General features: G+C 35.9%; 1 protein-coding gene across 2 annotated transcripts in view; it reads right to left on the reverse strand.

Moving 5' to 3' along the window:
• The window catches only part of fgf13.S (fibroblast growth factor 13 S homeolog), a 186,568-nt gene that overhangs the window by 72,627 nt on the left and 86,231 nt on the right, over window positions 1-27,710 (reverse strand). The window contains exon 4 of one of the 2 annotated variants that reach the window (XM_018233136.2): window positions 2,405-2,572. The exons of the other annotated variant lie outside the window; for it this stretch is intronic. Coding sequence (XP_018088625.1) covers window positions 2,405-2,572 — 168 coding nt within the window. The remainder of the gene's footprint in view (window positions 1-2,404; window positions 2,573-27,710) is intronic. 2 annotated transcript variants of the gene reach the window in all.

The following is a 27,710-nucleotide window of genomic DNA, read 5'->3' on the forward strand; positions in this document are numbered from 1 at the left end:
AGGGTGATATTCTAAGTACTTTTGTCATTTACATTCATTATGTATTTATTTTTCATTCCAAGATATTAAGGGATACAGGTACTGTTAATATGAATGAATTTTGTGCCAACAGCGCCACCAACTAGTCATTTTCCCACCAGTCTGACCACCAAGTAGTCAAGAAAATTGTCAGGAGAAAGAAAGAGGCTGCTCTGATGTTCTTCTGCTTAGGAAAAATTTGAGAAAGGTTTCTAATTTTTTTCCTAACCAGAAGAACATCAGAGCAGCCTCTTTCTTTCTCCTGACAATTTTCTTGACTACTTGGTGGTCAGACTGGTGGGAAACTGACCAGCAGGTGGCGCTGTTGGCACAAAAGTCATTCTTATTAACAGTACAGATTTCCCTTAATATCTTGGAATGAAAAAAGAATAAATAATGAATGTAAATGACAAAAGTGCTTATAATAGCACCCTCATCAATTTTACATTTACTTAATTTAAAGGTTTACTTATCCTTTAACTATCCATTCCCACCCCTTCTTCTCACTACACTCCACATTACAGATATCTGTTGGAATGTAACAATTACTTCTACAATAACAAATGATATATATTTGCTACTTTGTTGCTATTTTTCTGTTAAATAGTTACAAGTAGTGCTTTCTGATTAAGTGCTACATTGAGACATAATTCTAACTATGCACTGTGAAGGTTTTCTACACATGAAACAATGTTGTGTCATATTTTGTTTAAATCGGTTCACTCCAGGGACGTGTGATAATGTCATTTTAGCACCTTTCCCCGCTACTACATAGATACATATACAAATTGTTTCACCTTAAGTCCTGAGAGTGTGGATTCCTTCTCTGCTGTAGATCTATGGATTTATCCCTATCCCAGTGGCATGAGTGCCTGCATTGTGAACTCTAAAAATATATATGGGGATGCGTGTGTGTGTGTGAACAGACACAATAAACAATAGTATTATTTACAATAAAGAAAAGTGTGGGCTTAAGAAGCCTTGCAAACTCTGTTAATGTATGCTAAAGCAGTAATCTTGCAGTCTTTCAATTTTATGAACAGACAAAGTGGTTTTACATTCTCTTAACTCAAGTCAGATATTGATTTTTCACTGCAGTAATTATTGCCAATTAATATAAGTTGAGACAAGACTGCTCTGACATTCCACCTCATAACTGCAACTGCCCTAATGAATCAATTTATGACCAAGAAAGAATCCATTTAACAAGACGATTCAGAATAACTTTACTATTTATAATGTGATATAAGGTGAAAATGCCTAGTAAGTGTGATTATAAGAAAATCCCTCCAATTTAAAAAATAAAACTAAAATGCATTCAGATATTTTGTAGAGATAAAACCCAATATTATACACAAAATGTATATTTGTATACTTTGCTAATTAATTCGAACCTTCCAGTGCCTGGAGAGAAAAAAAAACACTCCTTTATGATGCACTATAGTTCCGCATGCATTTTATTCATGTCCATTCTAGCTGAGCGTGCATAACAAACACATTCATATTTCAATTCTCTGAAGTTAGCGCAGATCAGTTAATATCGTAGCGAGTGCAGAAGCTTTATGATGGAGGGTAGAATCATTCCTTTCTTTAAGTGCCATTCCTCAAAAATGTGCATTATTTTGAATATTGGGAGACAGAAACATGAGGATAAATGCTGTTTAAGAGTAGCAAGCAACTTTAGCAGCCAAAAGGGGCAGTGTAATGATGCAAACGGAATAAAGAAAAATATTTTATTTGGAAAAAGCAAAGTCAGATTTTGTTTGTTTTTAATTTTTTCCGTTCAGTACTTTAACATGCTTGTTATCATATACCAGGGTGGGGAGATTGCAGCCCTGTTGGTGCTGAACTAGAGATTCCAACTTCCTTAGATACTGACTATGAAAGTCAGGGTGCAACTTAGCCACTGTGTAGCCTGGGAAGTTGCAGTGGGACCTATGTGGAGCCAAGGGAGGGGGAATTACCCTATTTTGGAACTATTAAGGGTGAAACAAAATTCTTGTGCCAGAACTATCTAATGTCAAGTTTTGCCCCAGGGATGATGGGAGTAGTATAAGACCTACTCTGGATTATGAGGGATGCAATTAAAAGGGAAGAGGAAGATGGAATCTGTAGTTTTGCCAGAGGACAGCAATGTATGTACTTGTAGCGGCAGATTATGTTAGTTCTATTTCAGCAGCAGCTGAAGGATTGCAGGTTCTCCACCCTTTGTTACTGAGTCCCTTGATAGGTTGTTTAAAACATTACAGGCAAGCAGGGGATATGGTATGAAGCGCATTGCGTTCCCCATGTCGTTCTCCAAACAGGCCGGGAACAAACAGCACGAAATAGGGACACGGACATTAAAAAGGAAACGAACAAAACATGGATTCCATGGTGCACAAACCTTCCGGCTCTGTGTGTTCTTTAAGGTGCACTTGCTTCAGAGGGCAGCAGAAGATTTCGTGACATTTAGTACGAAAAGGGGACTCTTTTTTCGTTAAATCCGCTGACTGGATGGAATCTTGCCGTAACATAATGTACTCCTGTGTGCCAGGGGGTGCGTCATCCAGAACTGCGGTTACCATATAACAAAATGAACTGGAGTTAGAGCTGTATACTAGAATCTAATGATTTCTTATAAACACGTGCTATTGTTATTAAGCATATAGATCCGGGTAAATTGCCCAGAACTCATATCTCGGTGAGTTACTCCTGGAGGATTAAAAAACACAAACCGGACTGTATAAAACACTTTACTATTACCGGCAAATATTGTTAAATGAGAGATTTTCGAAGCAAATCACATAAAACAGTCGCTCATTACAAGCGAGCTCAAACTCTTAGTGCAAAGGGATTATTATATTTCATTATACTGTGTCGTATTATCAATGCTAAAGGGCAGAAAAAGATTGAGATATCAATTATTTTCAAGTAAAAAAAGTTGGATTTTCTTCATACAAAGACTTGGCAGACATAAACATGCATTGAAACAAGAAACAAAGCAAAAATAACAATACTATGAAGCAAAGAAAATACATAACCAACATAAAGGTATATTGACCTGCTGCAGTCTAAATACGAATATGCCCACAGTTTGTACATATCCAATATACCAATAACTAATTATGGTAATTCACTGCAAATGTATTTTGGTTCTTTATCCCAGTACAGAAAACAGGCTGAATAAACTGTCTGTCATTAAGATCTACAATATGAGGGGTATATTTATCAAAGAGTGAATTCAGAGACTACCACAGTCCTCTAGAGTGAAATTCTGCTACTCTCCATTCATTTCTATGGGATTTTTAAAATAGTATTTATCAATGGGTGAAAGTTCATCCATTTAAAATACGCCTTTCAAAATCCCATGGAAATGAATGAAAAGTGACAAAATTTCACTCTAGCAGACTGTGGCGATTTCTTACTTCACTCTTTGATAAATATACCCTTAAGTCGTTGTATCATGGGAAATGATTACACTTTAACCTAGGGATGCACCGAATCCACTATTTTGGATTTGGCCGAACCCCCGAATCCTTTGCGAAAGATTCGGCCAAATACCGAACCGAATCCTAATTTGCATATGCAAATTTGGGGTGGGAAGGGGAAACACATTTTACTTCCTTGTTTAGTGACAATAAGTCACTCAATTAGGATTCGGTTCGGCCAGGCAGAAGGATTCCAAATCCTGCTGAAAAAGCCAGAATCCTGGCTGAATCCCGAACCGAATCCTGGATTCGGTGCATCCATACTTTAACCATATCTATAAGAGCTATCAATGTTTTTCTATCTCCATGAAAGGATTATATGCAGTTGTAGTTCTTATGAGTAAATATATCTGGAGTGTCCATCCTGCAGCCCTCCAGCTGTTTTTAAGACTGTTGTGGGTTGGCCACCACTAATTCATAGAATGTTCCCCTCCACTTGCAGGTAGTTCTGTCCCCTCTCCCTCATAAAAAAGATAGTCTAGACCACTACAGGAACCTGGCTCAGATGTAGTCATTCATGCTAATCATGTGAAATGCTTCCTAGAGCCTCATAAATGGGTTGAACTTACTAGACCTGCAACTATTTTAGTCCGAAGAAATGTAAGTAAATCCCAGCCATGTTTACTTGAAGGTGACGTTACAGAGGCATAAACATGTACCACATATATCTTTATGGGATAATGTTCTTTTACCAACATTTAGAACGGACAATACATACAAACAAGGAACCACAAAACGAAAAGATGATGATTTAATGACTCAGTTCTTGAATAGAATAGCGGTCATTATTAAAGGGTACCAAAAAAATCCAGAAACCTTTAGAATATTTTGTGGGGATTTTCCTCTACAAATTAATGAAAAATATCAAACCTTCCATCACTGGGCTAGCCCTGTGAACCACAGTAAACCCCACATCAGGGCTGCACCCTCCAGTTTTGCAAAATAACTCTCCACAGAGGATGTTTGGGGGATTAGAGATCTTCCAAAAGAAACATTGTAAATTACTTGTCTAGTTCATGCTTTGACTGTATGTGCACATGTTTGTTATCACTTGCCTTGATGGAACAAATTATTTGAATTCACCATTATTTAAATCTTACCAATAATAGTGTGCTAAATTCTGGTTAAAGAACTACATGAGACATTTTGTTTACAGTAATCAAATATAAAATCCCAAGCATCTCAATAATATTAAGTCAACAAAAACTTGCACAGTGGATGTGAACAATATAAAAGTACACACAGAAATACAACAATTATATATACATTATCATATTTTATAAATATTATATATATTCTATTATACATCAGCATAAGATTGGTATTGATGTATACTGCTGAGGTATTTGTCCATGATGGAATCCCACTGTGCCCTCTTTAAATGATACACAGAGCAATTAAATACTATCTGAAATATTTACACCCCATGTAATGATACAGTATATTAGCAATGGCTGTCACAAATGAGTATTTATTTTCATCCACAGAGTATACAAGAGTTTGGGGTTTTGGCTGGAAAACATGGGTGTCCGTTTTTCTCATTGTTCTATATACATATATCTATATATATTTTACATCATTTTTCATCTTCATGCAACAGCAATTGTAATGCACATCTGTAAATGAGTATCTTTAAAATAAAAATTCAGCAAAGCAATAAACATATATCTTGGTTGAACTGAGGTAAAATTAATTTCAAAATAATCTACACAGTCATGACAATTTTTCAATTATTTTTCACAATTTTATTGAATTTCTTTTTTCAAGAGCAAAAGTTCATTCTGCCAGTTACTTCTCCTTAACTAATATGAACAAAATCAACAACAACAACAAAGTTTTTCATTTATATATATGACTGTTACTACTGGATTTATAATACTGTTTATTGGATCTATTTTATTATATACTATTAGTATATGAGCTAATGCACACATCTTTGTACATATATATAATAATTCGTTGTGCCTTTGAGGGCATTGTTAATAAAATTTGTTTGTTCCTGCTAAGACCTGTGAGTGCAACTTCTACTTAAAGATATTACTTTAATATTTTGTGGTCGGAACCCAGCGCTGGATTCGCGGGACGGGCGCCCCTAGGCCGTGCGCTCCGCAAAAGCACCATCATGCGAGCGCCGAAGCACTGGGGAGCACAGGCGGCTGGGCAGCATGCCGCCCCCAAAAATGTGCCGCCTGTCGGCACCCAGGCAGAATATGCTGAACTATCGTGAGTGCCGTTAAGCTGTCTTCTTTTTATATATATATATATAAAACTATAAAACTAGTGGTGTTCCTATGCTTTTAAAATTGGGCGTTTGTTTTGGGAATATCTCTCCTTTAAAAGCCTGATTGCTGGCTGGGGAGGACTTAGCCCTCAGTGAAAAAACAGCGTTCAACGGACATTGATTACAGGTAATGCTAAAATGCACATAAAATATAAAACAAGTTAGGGACCGCCATTCGGGGTTTACCTTGACGTGGTATGGTGGCTTATCAATTTTATGATCATAACTTTGTAACAAAATAACCCCTATTTGGGTACATATGCAATAGCATTTATTATACTTATATATATACTTTAAAGCCTTTAGAGTGCTCCCACAACCCCCCTGTTTTGATATATATATATATATATATATATATATATATATATATATATATATATATATATATATATATATATATATATATATATATATATATAGTCCACAAGGTAGCCAGCACTCTCGATAAATTTGTTTGAATTGCCTGGGTACCGTATCAATAATTTCAATTTAAATCCACAAAGACAGATCCGCACTCTCAGGTATTATGAATAGCGATGGGCGAATCTCTCCCATTTCACCGGAAAATTAGCGAATTTCCCCGCATAATTCGTGAAACAGCGAAAAATTCGCAAAAAAAACGATGAAATGGAAAGTTCGCAAAAAATTTGTGAAATTCGGAAGTTTTCACGCAAAATCTAGCAATTCAAACCTTTTCAAACGAAAAAATCATGCATTTCGAACATTTTCCAGGAAAAGTCGTGAAAAGCGGAAATTGCTGCAGGCGAATTTTTAACGGAGAATTTTCAAGAGAGATTTGCAAATTTATTCACTGGCAAATTTGTGCCTGTCGAATTTATTTATTATTTAAATGCAATACTTTGCAGATATATATATATATAAACTTAAAGGGATTCTGTCATGATTTTTATGATGTAGTTTTTATTTGTAAATTACACTGTTTAAACTGCAAATAACTCACTCTACAATATAAAATGTAATTCCTGAACCAGCAAGTGTATTTTTTTAGTTGTAATATTGGTGTGTAGGCAGCCATCTTAGGTCATTTTGCCTGGTCATGTGCTTTCAGAAAGAGCCAGCACTTTAGGATGGAACTGGTTTCTGGCAGGCTGTTGTTTCTCCTACTCAATGTAACTGAATGTATTGCAGTGGGACCTGGATTTTACTATTAAATGCTGTTCTTAGATCTACCAGGCAGCTGTTATCTTGTGTTAGGGAGCTGCTATCTGGTTACCTTACTGTTGTTCTGTTGTTAGGCTACTGGGGGGGGGGATGATATCACTCCAACTTGCAGTACAGAGTGACTGAAGTTTATCAGAGCATAAGTCACATGTCTGGGGGCAGCTGGGAAACTGACAATATATCAAGCCCCATGTCAGATTTCAAAATTAAATGTAAACAAATCTGTGTGCTCTTTTGAGAAACAGATTTTGTTGCAGAATTCTGCTGGATGTGTTTTGAGAAAAAAAAATTCCCATGACAGTAACTTTTAAGGTACGTAAATCCAAACTACAGAAAGATCCATTATCCGGAAAACCCCAAGTCCTGAACATTCTGGATAACAGGTCCCATATCTGTATCTAAAAGAGAGCAATCTATGGCACCTCACCTCTTACTAAACAAGAACAGAATGGAATGGCTGTGCCCTCTGGTTGTTGCCTGGGACTGTTATTTCAACATAACCTGAAACGCTTTGAAGAACAGGTTTAATGTTATTGGCAAAACTAACAGACACAAGTGATGGTGGAGTGAAAAAATATACAGTATTATAGAGGCATAAAAGAACAGCCACAGAAGCACTGGGTTCTTGTTATATTCCTCATTGTCTTTCTACTTCCAAAGCATAGAGGGCACCAACACATCATTTATTCTAAATGTCAAGGTATCATTTTACATAATACTGCTGATAATTTATGGAGGCTTCAGTATGACCAGCTACACAGAGTACAGACTGCCCCTACCTATTCCTTCACTTCATTACTTAAGAATAGTTCCCCATTGTCGCAAAAGCTTATTTGTTTTGTGTCAGGTCTATTTCAGTGCTCTATTATATTTTTTTTACAGGACTGTGTGTGACACTCACAAAACTGTACAAAAATGTTTTTTAGTTTGTTTTAATGCTGAATTAAAAATACATGTGAAATGTGTTCCAGACTTTCTATTTATAGAAATTTATATTTGTCTGTTATGTGTCTATTTGAAAAGACAATGACAGGTACAGGAAAAAATCACTTGCACAAATAGGGTCAATTATTTATTTATTTATTTTTTGTTTAAATATTTTATTTGGTTTTCACAAATAAAATCAACATGACAACAAATATTATGCAGATGAAGAAAATATGTTACATTTGATACGATGGCATGTTATTATCAAAAATGTATACCCATCAAAAAAATGAACAAGAACAAAAGAGAATTAACTAAGCCAGTGGATGTAAATGAAATAAAATAAAGAAAGGAAAAGCCCATTCATCCTCTGGAATGTCGGATAGATGTTCTTACATTTGAAGAAACCGCATTATTTGATCACCAGTTTTGGAGTTACAGATTTCAAAATAAGGAGACCAAATCAGCCTAAAAGAATCTCTGGAGTTACCACCTTTAGTTTTAGCTATTAAGGCCTCTTGCCAACTAAGCTGGTTCATATAAGATATGGTGTCCGATAATGAGGGGAAGGGTCAATTATTATACAAGTGCAATGTGCAATTTTGTTTACAATTTTAGGCAATGGTCACGATTGTGCTCAATTTGTAACAGGAGGGAGGCAAATACTTTGGTGCTAGATCGTCTTTGACAGCAAATAGCTTTAATGAGTGCCATCAATCGGCACAAAGACTGCGTACATTTCTGTCTAGCCACAGCTGTAACCTATGTCATAAATTATCCCCAAAGACTAGAGAACACTACTAACAGAGCAGAGAACACTAAGGGGCCGATTCACTAACTTAGAGTGAAAAGTAAAAAAACTTCGAATTTCGAAGTGTTTTTTGGGCTACTACGACCTTCGACTACGACTTTGAATCGAAGGATTTGAACTTAAAATCGTTCGACTATTCGACCATTCGATAGTCGAAGTACTGTCTCTTTAAGAAAAAACTTCGACCCCCTAGTTCGCCATCTAAAATCTAAGGATATTCCTTCAATTGTTGGATTTAAATCCTTCGAAGGATTTTATCGTTCGATCGAAGGAATAATCCTTCGATCATTCGATCGCACTATTTGCGCTAAAATCCTTCGACTTCGATATTCGAAGTTGAAGGATTTTAATTCCCAGTCGAATATCGAGGGTTAATTAACCCTCGATATTCGACCCTTTGTGAATCGGCCCCCAAGCAAAGAAATGGTCACATAATGGAACATTCCCTTAGGTAAGTATATAGTACCACTGTAACATTTGTGTCTGCATTAGCACATTAAAGGGGAACTATGAAAATGTAATATAAGCTTCAGCATACTGAAATAAGAAACTTTCTAAATACAATCATTTAAATATTCTGTACTGTTTCTGAAATAATCAAGTTTATCTTCACTATCTCTCTTTCAGCATCTGTTTCTCTTCATTCTCGCTTCATGCAGCAGTTGGGTGTGCTCTGGCACAAGGGATGCCTGTATTTACCACCAGCCACAAGCACTGGTCTCTCTTTGCACATTACACCTATTTACTAAACTCAGAATTCAAAAATCACGAAGAATTCTGGATTTTTTTTTTATAAATCGGACTTTTAAAAAATCACTAATTTTTCGGAATTTATTAAACCCCGAGGATGGAAAAGTTTGAAAATCCGGCATCTCAGACCTGTCGAGGTTGCATATAAGTCAATGGGAGATGTCCTAATGATATTTTGATGTGCGCTGGGTTTTGTGCAATACCCCGGCGTTTTCAGAGGTTTTGGGTGAAAAATCCGAAAAAATTTTGAAAATCAGATTTTTTACCGCAAATCAAATTTTCGGGAAACTGTAATAATAAATAAGCGTAAAAAACCCAAGCGGAGTTTGCAGCAGAAAATATTGAGATAAATTCAGACTTTGATAAATAACCCCCTTAAAGTAACTTACATAGTGGCAAGTAGCACAAATATGAACAACAGAAAGTAGATGTAGCGGGAGCAACCCATCTCCTCTAAATGCTTTCCCTCCAGCAATAATATAAGTCACTGGTGGGAAAACATACAACTCGCTTCAGCTTTCACAAGTCACCCAAAGTTGCCTTGAAATGAAACTTTGGCCAACTTCAGAAAGCAGAAGTGACTCACATCTTTTCCCACAGGCAAGTCACTTTACTGCCGGTGGGAAAGCATTCAAAGGAGATTAGTCACCCACACTACAGGAGATAAATCGAGGAGTGACTAATCTCTTCATCTATTAGTGGCCTTATATGACAGATACAACTTGCACTAGTCCTTGTGCCTCCAGCATAGGACACAATATGCACAGTTAAGGGGAAAGTCAACCCCAAAATAAAACATTGTCTAATAAAAAAAAAACATAATTCTAAGCAACTTTCCAATATATATATATATATATATATATATATATATATATATATATTTATTAAAAATGTTCAGTCCTTTTAAAGTTATTTGTAAAAACAATTGCTATTAAAAGCAGCATTTGCTTAACTTCTGGTTGCTACTTTCTAAACAATGTTGCAAACGTCTGTGTTCCCCAGCAAAGACAGGTCTGCTAATTGTCTGCCTTGTCTTACATTGTTTTAAAAGTCTGAGCCATCAGGGCAGAGAAGGGAAAGACAAATGTTGTTTCCAATAGAAATACAGGTGAGAATAACTTAAAAACCGTAGAAAATTTGAATTGAATGTATATTGCAAAGTTGCTTAAAATTATATTAGGCATAACATTATTTTTTGGGTTGACATTCTAGTTAAGCTGGTATTCTGGAAAGAATTGTGCAGTTTCAGTAAAAACCTTTACCCTTTTCAATTTACGCCATGCACATCCTTTTTAAATACGCCCTTATTTTTTAAATTAGCATATTTCTATAATGCATGCTTCAGCAACAGTACTCCAAAATGTAAAATCTAAACTTTGCCTGATTCATATCTATTATTATTATTCCTACAGTCAGTAGCGATCCTGCCCAATTTGCCGCCCGAGGCGGCCTTAGTTTTTGCTGCCCCCTGCCTCCCCACGGCGCTTACCTTCAGCGCCGGACGGGGTTAGGGGGATCCACGTCGATAGTGCAGTGATCGCGATTGCGCTCTCTGCAATAGAAGAGCCGAATTTCCAAGTTGAAAACCAGAAATTCGGCTCTTAATTACCAGGAGCACCATTTTTGCCGCCCCTGGCAACCAGGCCTACAATAACTATACCCCATCTGTGTTTAAGCTTTATTTAGATGTGGTCTAAATATTATTAAATCACTTGCCACTTATGCAATTATCTATAGCAAGGATGTAAGTCCCAATGATGTAAATCACAGTATCCATAAGGATGATGGGAGTTGTTGTCCACAGCACAATCCAATACAGTGGCCTATCTGCTTCATCAAATTTCTTCCAAAATTCTTTCTGCATTTATTTCACTTGATAAAGCACCTCAAACGTCTAATAGATAATGTTGTAACTCCCTTTTGTATTTGCAATGCACCTAATAGAATGATGTAAAGTTACATTTAACTCTCTCTGTAAATAAGTTTGCTGTGAAGTTGTGTTATCACACTGAAGGAGCACAAACCAATAAAATCAACAGTAGAAGGACCAATTGGTAATTTTTTTGGGGTACTCGATAGTTTCTTCACTGCCAGGTGCATAAACACAATGTAAGAATCCAGATAATCCTAAGGAAGAGTTTAAAAACTAGGGGGGGCAGAGCATAAATAGCAGAAGAGATGCCTCTTGAGTCAAATATTTGGAAACCCTAATCTAGAAAGCACTGAAATGGTTTTAAAGATTTTTTCTCTATAGTAATTAAACAGTGATTTGTACGTGATGGTAACTAAGATGGTACGGTAAGATTCCATACCTTTAATCACAATATAAAAGGAAAAAAATGTTCATGGCTCTTCGGGTGCAGAACTATAACGGCATAATGGCATTTTTTTGTGTAAATATTATAGAAATCACATTGAAAAGTTGAATTAATCCTATTTGCTTCTTGCATTTTACCTCCAGCAATGCTACTCATTTTTAAACCATTCATTGGGACACACTTAAAAAAAAAAACCTTAATTTCAGCCTTTCAAAACATTTGCCTCCTGTTGTCCCATTTGTCACTGTACTCCATTTGCTCTGCTGGTTTCAGAAATAAATCTGTTTTGCTGTGGCATGAGAAAATTAAGTCACTAGCAGGTTTTTGGGTTGTAATATGGGGGCTGAATATACCTAACCTGCCTGTTAGAGCAATGGTCAGTGTGAAAATAACCATCTTTATACACTAATTTCAGATGTTCTGAAAATATTGTTGTACTGAATCCTGAACAGATTTACACCATTATTCAGTATGTGTCAGTAGGTGGGGGAAGCAACTAGTTAAATGCCCATGTCTCTTAAATTCAACAAAAAAACGAGCTGTTTTCAGCACTGGAAAGACTGAAATATACTGCAATGCAGTATACAGAAGAATACTTATTTGAAAGCAGAGCATAGTAGTACTTCTATAAAAGATGAGATAATCAGCTATTCATGTTTTAAAACAATATTTCCCTCTTATGCGATTTCATATCAATGTTAAAGCATTCATATGAATTATTTGATAATTGTTAAGTTAAGAGATGATTTTATCACATGAGAAGCAGGGATAAAATGTGAGCTATTTTCAGGCAACCCTCCAGGTTTATTTACCAATACAGGTATGGGACCTGTTATCCAGAATGTTTGGACCTGAGGTTTTCCGGATAACGGATCTTTCTGTAATTAGGATCTTCATACCTTAAGTCTACTAGAAAAGTATATAAACATTACATAAACCCTATAAGATGGTTTTGCATCCAATAAGGATTAATTATATCTTATTTTTGGATCAAGTACAAAGTACTGTTTTATTAATACAGAGAAAAAGGAAAAATATGGATTATTTGATTATAATGTCTATGGGAGAAAGCCCTTCTGTAATTCGGAGCTTTATGGATAACAGGTTTCCGGATAATGGATCCCATACCTGTATTTATCCCCAGGATATCATGTACTGTTGCAATCAGTCATTGCCGTTGCAGTCCCTACATTCACTTGACCTTCGTGACACGGCCATGTCCTGGTTCTCTTCTTATCTCACTATTCATTCCTTCAGTGTCTCCTACAATGGATTAGCATTTCTCCTCTTCCTCTTTCTGTTGGGGTTCCTCAAGGCTCTGTCCTGGGCCCCTTATTATTCTCCCTCTATACTTCCTCCCTCTGCAAACTAATCAACTTGTATGGTTTCCACTACCACCTCTATGCTGATGACACTCAGATCTATCTCTGTTCTCCTGATCTCAACTCAGAACTGTCTGTCTGCTATCTCTACCTGGGTGTCGCAACGCTTCCTTAAATTAAACCTCTCTTAAACGGAAATGGTTCTCTTCCCTCCTACTAACACCAGTAACATTCCGGAAGTATCCATCATAGCTAACAATTCCACTATCACCTCCTCTCCCCAGGCCCGGTGCCTTGGGGTTATCCTAGATTTTGCTCTGTCCTTCACTCCTCATATCAATTCACTTATTAAATCATGTCACTTCCACCTAAGGAACATATCCAAAATACGATCATTTATCACCCAAGATGCTGCCAAAATTCTTATTCACTCTCTCGTCATATCACGTCTAGACTACTGTAACTCTCTTTTAATTGGCCTTCCCCTCCAGAGACTGTCATCTTTCCAGTCCATAATGAACCCACCGCTTACTACTCTCCTCTACTGACCTGCTCCTCAACTATTCTCTCATTACCTCCTCACATGCTCACATTCAAGACTATGCAAGGGCTGCACCACTTCTCTGGAATTCTTTCCCACGGTCTGTCCGACTTTCTCCCAAACTTTCTGCTTTCAAAAGATCTTTTAAAACGCACTTCTTTAGAGAAGCCTACCCTCACTCTGCTTAACTACCAAATGCAATACCACATACAGTACTACATCTCTCACTCACTTAATTCTGATTCTGCCCACTCCCACACCTTGTGTTTTATCCCCTTGCCTTTAGATTGTAAGCTCCTTTGCACAGGGCCTTCCTCACCTTTGTACCAGTATTGGTTGGGATGTATGTAACTCCATATGTTCTATGTATGTAATTAATGTGATTTAGTTATATAAACACATCTACTTTACATTGCTGCAAAATATGCTGCTGCTATATAAATAAATGTTAATAATAATTAATAATAATAATCAGACACAAAAATAGACTTGTTACACCACTCAGCAGACAATAAGAGCATAGGGTCTAAGAAGGCAGTTTGGTAGCACATGCTTCCCCAGAACTTGGCCCATGGAGGATACAGTGCCCTAATCCATCTGCTCAACTGATGAACAATAACAGCACAGATTACAATGAGTAGATTATAGCACCCTAAATAAATAGCAACCATCACACAGTCTATATTTTTTCATTGATATAAAAGCTGAGTATTAAGTGTACAGATTATAGAGTATTTCTTAAATTGCTTTTACTTTGTCTATATTTTTTGCTCTTATCTTTCTTTCACTGTATCCATATCAACCATTCTTGCGGAGAATTACTCCTCTTATGTATCTCGCTAGAGTATAACTGCACATGGCATAGCTGGGAAGAAATACTGTATGTATCTTCTGCAATCTAAAAACATGTAACAAAACCATATGTTGTGGTGAAAATATGGAGCACCTTTACACTGCTCTGGAATTTTTTGGAAAACACCAGCAAAGCAAAATGTAATTTTTTTCTTTTGTGAACAACAACCCTCCTGCATCATTTCACTCATCCCCGACAATACCGAAGAGCAAAAGATGAATTCCTTTTCTGTATTGTCAACATTTGTGCATGTGTGTGTTATCATACTTTTATCAGGATTTATGTAAGTACTGATGAGGCATGAAAAAATACATTACGCCCTTTTATGTCATCCTCACCATGACCTGCTAAATCATGTACTGTATGTATGTATGAAAACTGCAGCAAAATGCTAAAAACTGTGAATGTGAATTTTATTTGCCTGGTCTCTATTCTACCTAAAGGCAGTGTTAGAAAACATGAAAAGCAAATGATTTTAACACTGATTTACACTACTTCATACATGACGGCCAGATATTTACTAGAGTAAATAATATGCCACATTCTTTGTTAATGCTGTATTCCATTCATTAGATACACTATGGGGCACATTTACTTAGCTCGAGTGAAGGATTAGAATACAAAATACTTTGAATTTCGAAGTATTTTGTTGGCTACTTTGACCATCCAATTGGCTACTTCGACCTTCGACTGCGACTTCGAATTGAACGATTCGAACTAAAAATCGTTTGACTATTCGACCATTCGATAGTCGAAGTACTGTTTCTTTAAAAAAAACTTCGACCACCTACTTCGCCACCTAAAACCTACCGAGCACCAATGTTAGCCTATGGGGAAGGTCCCCATAGGCTTTCCTAGCTTTTTATGATCAAAGGAAAATCGTTCGATCGATGGATTAAAATCCTTCAAATAGTTCGATTCGAAGGATTTAATCGTTCGATCGAACGATTTTTCTTTTGACCGTACGAATGAAGGAAATGCAGTAAATCCTTCGACATCGATATTCGAAGTCGAAGGATTTTACTTCGATGGTCGAATATCGAGGGTTAATTAACCCTGGCTATTCGACCAATAGTAAATGTGCCCCTAAGCATATGATTGAAATGTTCTCCAACTACCACCTAATAATAAATAAGAGATAAGATAAGATCATTTTGGCAAATGTATGTTCTTGTTAAATTGAAAATAATATTGAAGCAGAGAGGCAGGTGATAAAGGTAATCCATTAAGCATTCTTATTGGGTACCGGTTTTACCCTTCTGCAAATGAAATAACTAGATTGGTGTCTTTCTACAGGGTTGTAATTGTGAACACATGAATCAAGCTTTGTACTTGAGATATGTCCAGCTCCTATTTGGTCTTAATCCCTGTATGAGCTGCGTCACACCTAAAAAGATATTCATGCATTCAGAGCATTAAGAAACTACAAGTTACTAGCGACTTATTTCTAATTATTTTTTTTTTCTTACCCAAATTATTCTCTTGTGTTTTATTCTTAAAGTCTGCATATAACAAATGTAACCATTTATGGGCACATATTCGTGCTTCAGGTATTAAACCCAGCTTCATATCACAGCACACTGTATAAAAAGCACAGCTGAAACTACTTGGGGAAAACATACCAACCTCGTAATAAAATAAATTGGTTTTGAAAATGAAATTTAGATGGGGCGAGAAGGGGAAATTTAAAAGTGTAATACAATATGACCCAGTGAAGTGATTGCACATTTGGAATGTCTTTTTCATTCAAACTCAAATTCCAATGATATATAATATTTTGCCATTCTAAGAAAATAAAACACAGCAATAAAACTGTAGCTAAACTAAGCCAAGAGATTTTATCCAGTATGAACTTTAATCTGGTCATTAAAGATGAGAGTATAGCTGATTGTGATTGAGAGATAGAGATACTATTTTACAAACATAGTCAGGACAGTTTTCTTTTTCAGAGATGCCATAAAGTTTGGGTTAGGTAACTTTAGGAGAAGCCATATCGTAGCCTTATCAAATAGCTCTGCATGTAAGTTACATGACATTTCTTCTAGACCATTTTGCCATCAGCCTGTAACAAATAATTACTGATTCCAGTTAGAGGAGATTTTAAGATAAACCCTCTCTAGGGGAAGGATGTGAGTTAAGCATCACATATCAAAACACAACAATAAATAGACTACATGGCAACATTTGCCCTAGGTCTAGCAACCTAAAACAAATAATTAGAGGTTAGCTTTCAAACAGATCAGTGAATCGTAGCTACTGAGTGGTTGCCATGGATTATTAGAAATACAGGAAACTTTGCAGCTGTTGTGACAAATACAGCGTACCTTCCTTATTTTATGGTCACCCATTCACTTGGCATCATGTTCCAAGAAAAGGAAAATATATTCATATTTGAATATGTAAATTAGATATCGGAAACAGTTTGATATTTAGCCAAATCTAGACGGAGGATTATTTGGTTGAATTTAAAAATTATAGATTTGGTGCATACAGTACGTACTCCAGGTGATAATTAACCTTCCTTATATTTATGGAGTGTAAAAATGCTGTATATGTTGCAAAGATGGTTTAATGGATAGAAATGAAGTTAAATGTAAAATAATATAATATTGCAATTAACACAAAGCAGTACAAAAAGCATTAGCTCTCCAGAGCAGAGACTGTTACTTTAGAATGCAAATTTGTAATATTCCAGTATGCTGAAGTAGGCAAGAGATGAGGACAGTATGGGAAGCAGAAGCTAAGAAATTAAAGACATGCAACAGGTAGGGTTATTGGATACAGAAGGGGATAGTGTTTGAGGTGATAGGAATAAATGATCTCGGTTAGTGATGGGCGAATAAATTCGCCTGGCACGAATTTGCGTCGAATTTCAGCATTTCGCCGCCAGCGAATAAATTTGCGAATCTCCCGTGAAAATTAGCCGGCATAAATATTCAGTTTTTCATGATTATTCAGTGAAAACCTTAAAATTTCACAATTTTTGAGTGAAATCCTTCAAATTTCATGATTTTTGAGTGGAATCCTAATTTCACGATTTTTGAGTGAAATGTCCGATTTTCAAGATTTCTTTTGTGAAAACCTTCAAATTTCACGATTTTTAAATGAAATCCCTCAAATTTCCCGATTTTTGAGTGGAATCCTAATTTCACGTTTTTTGAGTGAAAACTTCCAATTTGCACGATTTCTTCGTGAAAACTTTCTGATTTTCGCCGTTTCGTGAATTTTTTGGCGAAACAGGAGAAATTCGCCCATCACTAATCCCGGTGGCACTAGGAAAAAAGTTGTCAAGCAAAAACTTAGCTTGAAATTTTCTGAAAATTTCGTTGTTCACAATCCATCACATGGTCTCTTCAAACATGGATGCTGAAATATTTGGCTTGATTCACTTACAGAATGCAGTCAGCACAAAATGATGTTCATTTGCTTGCCGACCACGTTGAGCGCAGTGAACTATGATAATACATGCATTCATCTTCACAAAATTGCCCAGACACTATTTGCTTTGGGAATTGCTTCATACAGAATAGGAGTCACTTACAGCTTTGTTGATGCGAAAAAACTCATTGCAAATAAACACTCTCCAGAGCATCATTTCAGCACATGCCTTGCTGTTATATTGTATACGCTTAACAAAAGACTCGTACAAAGTAACAGCTACTTCTCTTACATGTACCTGGTAACTCTTTATAACCACATATTTTTAGAAGAGAAAAGATAATAGTTGATTGACACGGTTGTATTTTTCTAATGGGATTGATTTTTGTTCTATATATTACAGTACAGATCCAAGAGGTGGCATTCAGCCCTAGTGCTTTCAGTATCACCACATCCAGTTTTGTACAGAAAATTCGATTTTATTACAGGGGATTTATACAGTAGCATAACTACCATACATCAAATCCTGCAGCTGCAGAGGGGGGTCCAGACTGTAGGATCTGCTGTATGACAGTCCTAAATCTTCTCTTGTAACTTGGGCACCCATTGAAAACAAGCATTTGGGTGACCAAGGGGTATATTTATCAAAGAGTAAAGTTAGAGATCACCACAGTACTCTAGAGTAAAATTCCACCACTCTCCATTCATTTCTATGGGGTTTTTAAAAGTGTATTTATCAGTGGGTGAAAGTGAAAGTTCACCTTTTGATAAATATGGATTTAATTCTACTGGACTGTGGTGATCTCTAACTTCACTCTTTGATAAATATACCCTTTAAGTTGCAGGGAGCAGTGGCTGCAAGAACATTTTTTTTGGGGGGGGGACCTGGTGCCTTCATGTTATGCCACTGGATGCACTTTTAGTATAATATAGATAGTTGTATTATAAAGTAATTTACAATTGACCTTTATTTGATGTGAATCGTGTATAACCTCTATGAAGTTCTGAACAATATTTTGGAACTATATAAATATAGGATAGTTATGTCTTTTCATGGTGTGTTTTTCAAATGTCTATTCTTTAGCTCTTCAGATGGAATTAGGGGTCATTTAGTTATTAGGGTCCCACTGATTCAAGAATGAAAGGTAATTAATTAAAAAACTAACAATGACAACAACAAACTAAGACTGGATGTCAAGCCTCAAGACCCAGGCAACCACATAGATCTTTCCACTTCAAGAGTAAGAACAGAAAATTAAATCTAAATTAAAACAAACAGAGTTTGCAAAGTGTCTCAGAATTTCAATGTCTTCATAACACGCAACCACTAACTTTCCCTTTAATAAAGTGTAAGCTGATCACTATTATTTAAGAAAAGAAGTAATGTTATGTGGGGATACTTTACACTAGTAGAACAATTTGTCTATAGAAATGGAGACACAAACCAGAAGAAATGAATATAGGTCGGTCAAACTTAAAGGGGACCTGTCGCCCTAAGAAATAATTCCAAATGATTTTTTATCATGTTAGTTGAGCAAAATAAAACTTACCCACATTACTGGGCACATTTACTTAGCTCAAGTGAAGGATTCGAAGTAAAAAAAACTTTGAATTTCGAAGGTTTTTTTTGGGTACTTCGACCATCGAATAGGCTACTTCGACCTTCGACTACGACTTCGAATCGAACGATTCGAACTAAAAATCGTTTGACTATTCGACCATTCGATAGTCGAAGTACTGTCTCTTTAAAAAAAACTTTGACTACCTACTTCGGCACTTTAAACCTACCGAGCATCAATGTAAGCCTATGGGGACCTTCCCCATAAGCTTTCTAAGCTTTTTTTGATCGAAGGAAAATCCTTCGATCGATGGATTAAAGTCCTTCGAATTTTTCCTTCGATCGTTCGATCGAAGTACTTGCGGTAAATCCTTCGAAGGATTTTACTTCGATGGTCGAATATCAAGGGTTAATTAACCCTAGATATTCAACCCTTAGTAAATGTGCCCCTACATTTATTATTTAAATTTTGTTTCCTTCAGTCTTGGAATTACACAATCACGAAGGCAGGAGCCATTTTGTGGACACTGTTATTAAAGGAAAACTATACCCCCCAAACAATGTAGGTCACTATAAAACAGCTCATGTGTAAAACCCTGCTTCATGTAAATGAACCATTATCATAATAATATACTTTTTTAGTAGTATGTGCCATTGGGTAACCTTAAATAGAAAATTGCCATTTTAAAAAATAAGGGCCGCCCCCTGAGATTGTACGATTCACTGTGCACACATACAAACCACATGTAAGGTCACATGAGCCAATTAACAGACAGAGTTCTGCCTTTTGCTTCCTCACTTCTTCCTGTTACAGTTAGGGGCTGATTCACTAAGGGTCGAATATCGAGGGTTAATTAACCCTCGATATTCGACTAGGAACTAAAATCCTTCGACTTTGAATATCGAAGTCGAAGGATTTAGCGCAGATAGTACGATCGAACGATCGAAGGATTATTCCTTTGATCGAACGATTAAATCCTTCGAATCGAACGATTCGAAGGATTTTAATCAAACGATCGAAGGAATATCCTTCGATCAAAAAAAGTTAGCCAAGCCTATGGGGACCTTCCCCATAGGCTAACATTGACTTCGGTAGCTTTTAGATGGCGAACTAGGGGGTCGAAGTTTTTTTTAAAGAGACAGTACTTCGACTATCGAATGGTCGAATATTCAAATGATTTTTAGTTCGAATCCTTCGATTCGAAGTCGTAGTCGTAGTCGAAGGTCGAAGGTGCCCATTCGATGGTCGAAGTAGCCCAAAAAATACTTCGAAATTCGAAGTTTTTTTTACTTCGAATCCTTCACTCAAAGTTAGTAAATCGGCCCCTTATTGGTGTAGTATTTCTGGTCAGGTTATCTCTGAGGCAGCACAGTCACGAAATGGTGGTTCAAGGCAAGAGATGTAGAAGGGCAATATTTATGTAAATATATATTCCAGTTTGGTAAGATTCTTTAATATGTCATTCAATTTGATATAAACTATCTGTTGCTTAAGTATTCATTTTGGGGGTATAGTTTTCCTTTAAGACAAGTTGCATATCACCCCAGAATCTTGTGTATGTGCCCGAATGGGGTGCCTAATGCCCATACACATTGGCCTACACAATTATAGAGTGTGAGGAGGGAGGGAGAATGTGGGGAGAGCAGTGACATCTAGGAAGTGCTGAATGGAAAGTGAAAGTAATTGACTGCCCCACGCGGGGCAGGTAATATTTGATTGACAGCTTAGATATTTAAACTCCTTTATAAAATGTATGGATGCTTTAATGAAAAAAACATTTTGGGTACCATGTTTCATTTGCAAATTACTTTTGTTCTACAGCTTTTTATGTGTAGGTGACAGGTCCACTTTAACTAATAAAAAAAATCTCTGATTGTACCAATAACAATAGAACAGGCTATAGCCCTTGTCACTGAGGGATAGCTGGACCCCATCCTCAGTGGAAAAAAGGCATGTCATTCATGAATGACCAACTATATATGCCAGCATCTTACTAAAAGCTTAACAATCCAACTTGTATCATACAGTTAACAAAATAAAGCTTTGTGATATTTTCCTAAAGTGGCCACTCATGATGGGCACCCCAAACACGCCCTTTCAACACTACCCTAACATTAATAATGATAAAGCAAGAGGAACACTCACTGGCCAGCAATAAACTTAAAAAAAAATCACTGCCAGAAATGTTCTAATCGCAATTCCTGCTGTAAGTAACTATTGACAACATTCAATGATCCATGGATTTCTGTAAATACAATTATAATGTTGTAGACACATGAGCTATGATTACCTTTTTCTACTTACTGTGAAAGGGAACATTAAAGGAGAAGGAAAGCTACGGAGGCATTTTATTGCCAATAGATTAGCTGCAGTAGTGCAAGCTAGAATGCTATATTTATTTTGAAGAATATTTTACCATACCTGAGTAAAAAGCTATAGAAGCTCTCTATTTATTTAGGATAGCAGCTGCAGTATTAGCTTGGTGTGACATCACTTCCTGCCTGAGTCTCTGTTCACTTATAGCTCTGGGCTCAGATTACAGCATAGAAGGAAGAGGAGCAAACTGAGCATGCTCATGCTCAGGGCAAGGAGGTTTAAGCTGAAGGCAGGAAGTCTGATACAGAAGCCCATGTGTACACAATAGAAGGAAAGAAATGCTGTGTTTATTTTGACAGGGGACTCAGAGCAGCATTACTTTGAGGGTTTACTTGTATATTTAGGTGGACCTTTCTAATAAGGCTTACTTAGTTAAATTGAACCTTTCCTTCTCCTTTAACATACTGTACATACTGCATTACACAGCATACACTAATATCAAAGTCAAATGATTTTTATGTTACTGTGAAATGAGATTGTGGAATGCGCTACGGGTTGCACCGGATATCCCACTGTTATCCCTCCTGGCACTGACATTTGCCAACATATTTGTATTTGAATACTAGGGTAGGACAGCAGTTCTAAAAACAGAAGTTGCTGAAAGATTTGTGGACAGAATAGGGAACTATCTATCTATCATTACTTAGGCAAAAGCAATATTCTGAATATATAGAATATAAATGTCACAATACAAGGCTGATTAATAATTAATTCACATTTACATTACATGAGATTATAGAATCAGCCCTCTAGCATAAGCTTCTATTACAGATGTGACTTCATGCAACAAACCCTTTACCAAAATAAAACCCTACCCCCACCCCACGGAGACGCCCCCCCCTCTTTCGAGCTACAGGCAAAAACACCTTAACAAATATACACAACTTTACAAACATGCAGGCTTTTACATGGCTAACTGCACTACTAATGGAAACATTTAAGTTAAAAGTTTAGGGGGTTATTTATCTCAATATTTTCTGCTACAAACGCCAGTCAAATCCGCTCAGGTTTTTATGCTTATTTATTATTATATTTTACCAAAAATTTGCTTAGCAGGAAAAATTCTGATTTTCAAGTTTTTTTTGGATTTTTCACCCAATTTTCACAAATTTTTTGGAATTTCAAAATTTGGGGAATTTTTTTGATTTTTGCCTGAAAACTCAGAAAATTTCAGGGTATTGCATGAAATCCAGCGCACATCAAAAAATCATTGGGACTTCTCCCATTGACTTATACGCAACCTCGACAGGTCTGAGATGCCGGATTTTCAGATTCTGACATTTCCATCCTTGGGGTTTAATAAATTCCAAAAAATGTGTGATTGTTTAAAAAGTCTGCTTTTATGAAAAAAAAATCATGAATTTTTCGTGATTTTTGTATTCGGAGTTTAGTAAATAACCCCCTTAATGTTCCTGTATCTAGTTTCTCAGTCTGGTAGCTCAATGACCTGAAAAATTACAATTGGCTTCATTTATTTACAATTTGCTACATTTAGTTGATACACTTAATTGATACATTTCTCATCAGTATCTATGGAATATATAACTATTGTATCAATTCTAACAGCTGCCTCGGAAATTCTGCTCATCAGGGACAAAGATAACAAATGTATCCAACTAAATATATCAATTTACAACAGTAAAGACTCTGCGACCCCCCCCCCAGCTGCTTTACAAGTTTAAAAATGAAAATTTACACTTCAAAATTAGAAAAACGATCACAAATAAATATATTTAAAAAAAACAGAAAATAATTGGAAAAAGTCTTTATTTCTGGTGAACAATCTGAAACCAACTGAACTAAAAAAAAGTATTTAAAGGTGAACAGCACCTTCAACAGTAAGTATAAACAATGAATGAGTTTCTCACATTAAGGAAAAGATTTACAAATATTCAAAACACTTTTATGTTTGTCAGGATGATTTTTCCCACACTCAGGAAAGTTTTGAATGAATTGGCACATTCATCAAAGCAAATCAATGTGTCAATTTGCCGGAATAGAATCGACCACTTTGAGTAGTCAAGTACAATTTAAAGACTCTACCAGAAAAAAAAAGTTTTTGTACTTTTATGGGCATTTTTCAAATTGGTAAAAATAATTTTTCATGTTCATACAATTTGGTATCAATGCAGAAATGTATTAGTGGCCCCATTTTAAATGAGCGTTTTTTCTTTCTCTTCATAAAAGGCGATGACATCTACCCAATGTGTAAATGTTACTTTTATTATTTTATTTTCTCCAATATCTGCTTCTATGTGATAAGAATCCTGTTGCAAGCAAAACATATATAACAAAAAGAAGGTCAAATAATGAATCTTGTTTTACAGCAACCTGTCTTTTATATCTATCTATCTGGGAAGACACTACTTGATGACAATGCCTGCTCACACAATAGCTTGATATTTGCTGTCAATGAGTCAGAGTTACTCAACTGATTTGCCTTGCATTTCCAGATAAGTATGTATTAGTCATTAGGATCTTCACATCTCTACTCTGCAACAATGGCAGTCAAGAAAAAGTAAAGCTGGACCACTAACCATTTGCCATTTTTTATACACAAATTGCTTACCACTTACAGTACCATTTATATGGACAGACTTAATAAATAAATAATCCCACCAGCATTTGGTAAAAGTAATGCCTAAAGCCTAAATCAGTGCTTTCTAGCTCCAGTCATCTAAGACATGAACAGGGCAATATGACTAGCCCCATGTCAGATTTCAAAATTAAATATAAAAAAATCTGTTTGCTCTTTTGAGATACGGATTTCAGTGCAGAATTCTGCTGCAGCAGCACTATTAACTGATTCATTTTGAAAAAAAACCCATTATTTCCCATGACAGTATCCCAGTCAAATTTCAAGATATAAAACTGGAAAGTCGGCTTTTCTAATGCAGGGAGCGTGATTTTACCTGCTGCAGTTATACAGCAGATTACCTGACTAAAATAGAAAATTATTGTCTGCTGTCTCAGATACAGTAACAAGTAGATTTTTCTGCATAAGAGTCAATATTTTCTGGTAGATCTGGCAGTTCTTTAAATATATTTTTGGTGCATTATAGGAAAGATCCTGCTACACCTACACTGGGCACAGTATCAACTTTGGCTGAACTTTTTGATGCAAAGTAAAATAAAATCAATTAAATTCCAAGTTCTTTCCAATTAGTGTCACCTTAAGTCTTCAGAAAGTTTAAGATGTCTTCTAATTTTTCTTGTTCTTTTCTAATTGGTTCTGTTCAAGCTACACATATATATAGAAAGACAATTTTTCATTTTGTCTCTGCTTGGCTGCATTATATGTCATTCCTGTGACAACAGTTTAGCAGTTGGCTTGAAGTTTTGTACATATCTTGTAGCTTTCATGCCTGACCTTTCCATATCTCCACCCCTCTTATACATTATCTTTACACCCACACATGGAGCTAGTCATCTACAGCACGATCAAGCTGCTAATTTATGGTCATCTCCTGCTGAAATATCCTACCAACATAGAATATGATAATTATACATGATCACATCTGCCCAGGATTTTGCAGTGAAAAATATAACCATCTATTTTGCTTAGTTACTGTATATATGTGTTTACTATGTAATTAATGCATCTCACTTCAGTGATGCAATGACAAAAATAAGTTAGGTTGTTATTCAACAATTCAAATTTTTAGCTTATTTAGAAAAGGTGCTTAAACACTATCTGAACTTCCAAAAATAAACTCTTTTTGTTACACACATACCTGCTTCCACTGATGTAAAAGAAAACCAACCCCCTCCCTTGTTCCTTTGTGAAATTATAGATTTTAGAACTTTCCAGAGTGTCCATGAACCACCCACTATGAAAAGCAGAGGGATTTCAAGCCCCATCTCTTGACAATAGAACAAGATGAGGGAGGGGTGGCACGACACTGAGAACCTAGGGGGATTTTAAAAAATAGTCAAAATGTCATGGCTTTTTTTCAGTCTGTAAAAATAAATATGTCTGATTGTATTTATATTTATTTCTGGTAGTGTTTATGCTCCATTTTTACATATGCTTAACTAAATAAGCTCATGTCATAATGGGTTATATATTACCTTTTGTTGTTTGTCTCATGAGCAGATGCAGTGGGGCTGGTTACATATTTAATTTGGGCTAAAAAAAACAGACAGCAGTTCAAGTTGAACCCCTGCAAATAAACCCACACTCATACTGTATATAAAGAAAACTCGAGAATCCAGACATATATTACCACTGAATTTTACAAATAATATTTTAATCATGGCCAACGTTTCAAGGCTCACATGCATTTTTCAAGCATACCGTACTTTTTAAATACATGATGGGGGAACTTAATGTGGATACAACTTATGCGATTTTAGCAGCCTTAGATGTGCATAGCTTGTACACTTCCACTCCCACAATAAGGGAGTCTTCTCTTCTGGTAAGTAAAGCAGCAAGAGTTAATAAGGCATTTTTTGGTTTGAGCTAAGTCTATATTACCACTTGAGTACATGACATGTAAAATATGTTTTTGATAGAGATAATTCATTGAATGCCAGGCTATGTTTCTACAATGACAGTGTTGTGTTCAGCAGGCTTATTTAGATTACAACACAAGGCTGGACAATAGCCTTGTTGCTTGTTTATAATTAACAAGGACAATTGACTACACCCTTAATAAAAAAAAATATATAAAATATTATCGGACGACAGAGCAATAAAGTCTCGTTTAGGTGCAGAAACTTGGAAAAGTGAATTTTTAGAAGTGATTAGACTAGTCTACTGCTACATAAATATTCTGCTTTTTTTGTTATATTTGATTTTATAAAAATAAATGTGGCTTTGTGAAGTGCAACACTACCAGATATCACCTCACTTGCCCTCTATGATCTCCCAACTGTACTTTCTCAGCAGCAACATAGCCTCTTATTTCTTCGATGGAGTTGCCTGCAGCCATTTTTACCCATACTAACTATATATATATATATATATATATATATATATATATATATATATATATATATATATATATATATATATATATATTTGTTTAGATAAAGTGCTGCTTTTCATATCTAACATAAACCCTTCTTGCACAAAGTCCCTGTCAGGAGTAATAGATGGTGCTCTGAATTACAGATATGCTATTCTGAAATCTTGAACTATTGAAGCATTTACCACTTAGTGTAATCCCCCTAGGCACTTTATGCTTGGTCAGATACCAAGGTTGAATTTTTAAAAATGTTTATCAAAAGCAAACCCTATTTTTCAATGAAACTTAGATTAAACTCCCTTACATAAAATGGCAAAAGAATAGTAAGATGCTGTTTACGAAGTTTATCTGAAGTTTGGAAGGTTTGAACATTAAGGGGCCCATTTACTAAGGGTCGAAGTGAGTTCAAAGTGAATTTTCGATTTCAAAAACTTCGAATTTCTAAGTAATTTTTGGGTACTTTGACCATCGAAAAGGCCAAAATTCGATTTGAATTGAAAAAACTTTATCCGACCATTCGAAAATCGAAGTACTGTCTCTTTAAAAAACTTTGACTTCGACACTTCGCCACCTTAAACCTGCCGAATTGCTATGTTAACCTATGGGGACCTCCTAGAATCTATAGCCAGTATTAATCTAAGCTTTTAGAGGTCAAAGTTTTTTTTTTGAAAATCGCTCCATCGATTGATTAAATCTTTTCTACGCTTGATCGAACGATTTGAATTCGATCGAAAATGGCTACATTCAATCAAAAAAAAACGTTGACTATCGAATTTCTACAATTCAATGGTCGAATTTCGAAGTTTTATCATTTCGAAATTCGACCCTTAGTAAATGTGCCCCTAAAATAGTGGAAAAATCCCTAAGGGGCAAATTTACTAAGCTCGAGTGAAGGATTCAAAGTATTTTTTGGGGTACTTTGACCATCGAATAGGCTACTACGACCTTCGACTA

This window comes from Xenopus laevis, chromosome 8S (assembly GCF_017654675.1).
Source record: "Xenopus laevis strain J_2021 chromosome 8S, Xenopus_laevis_v10.1, whole genome shotgun sequence".
Lineage (NCBI taxonomy): Eukaryota > Metazoa > Chordata > Amphibia > Anura > Pipidae > Xenopus > Xenopus laevis.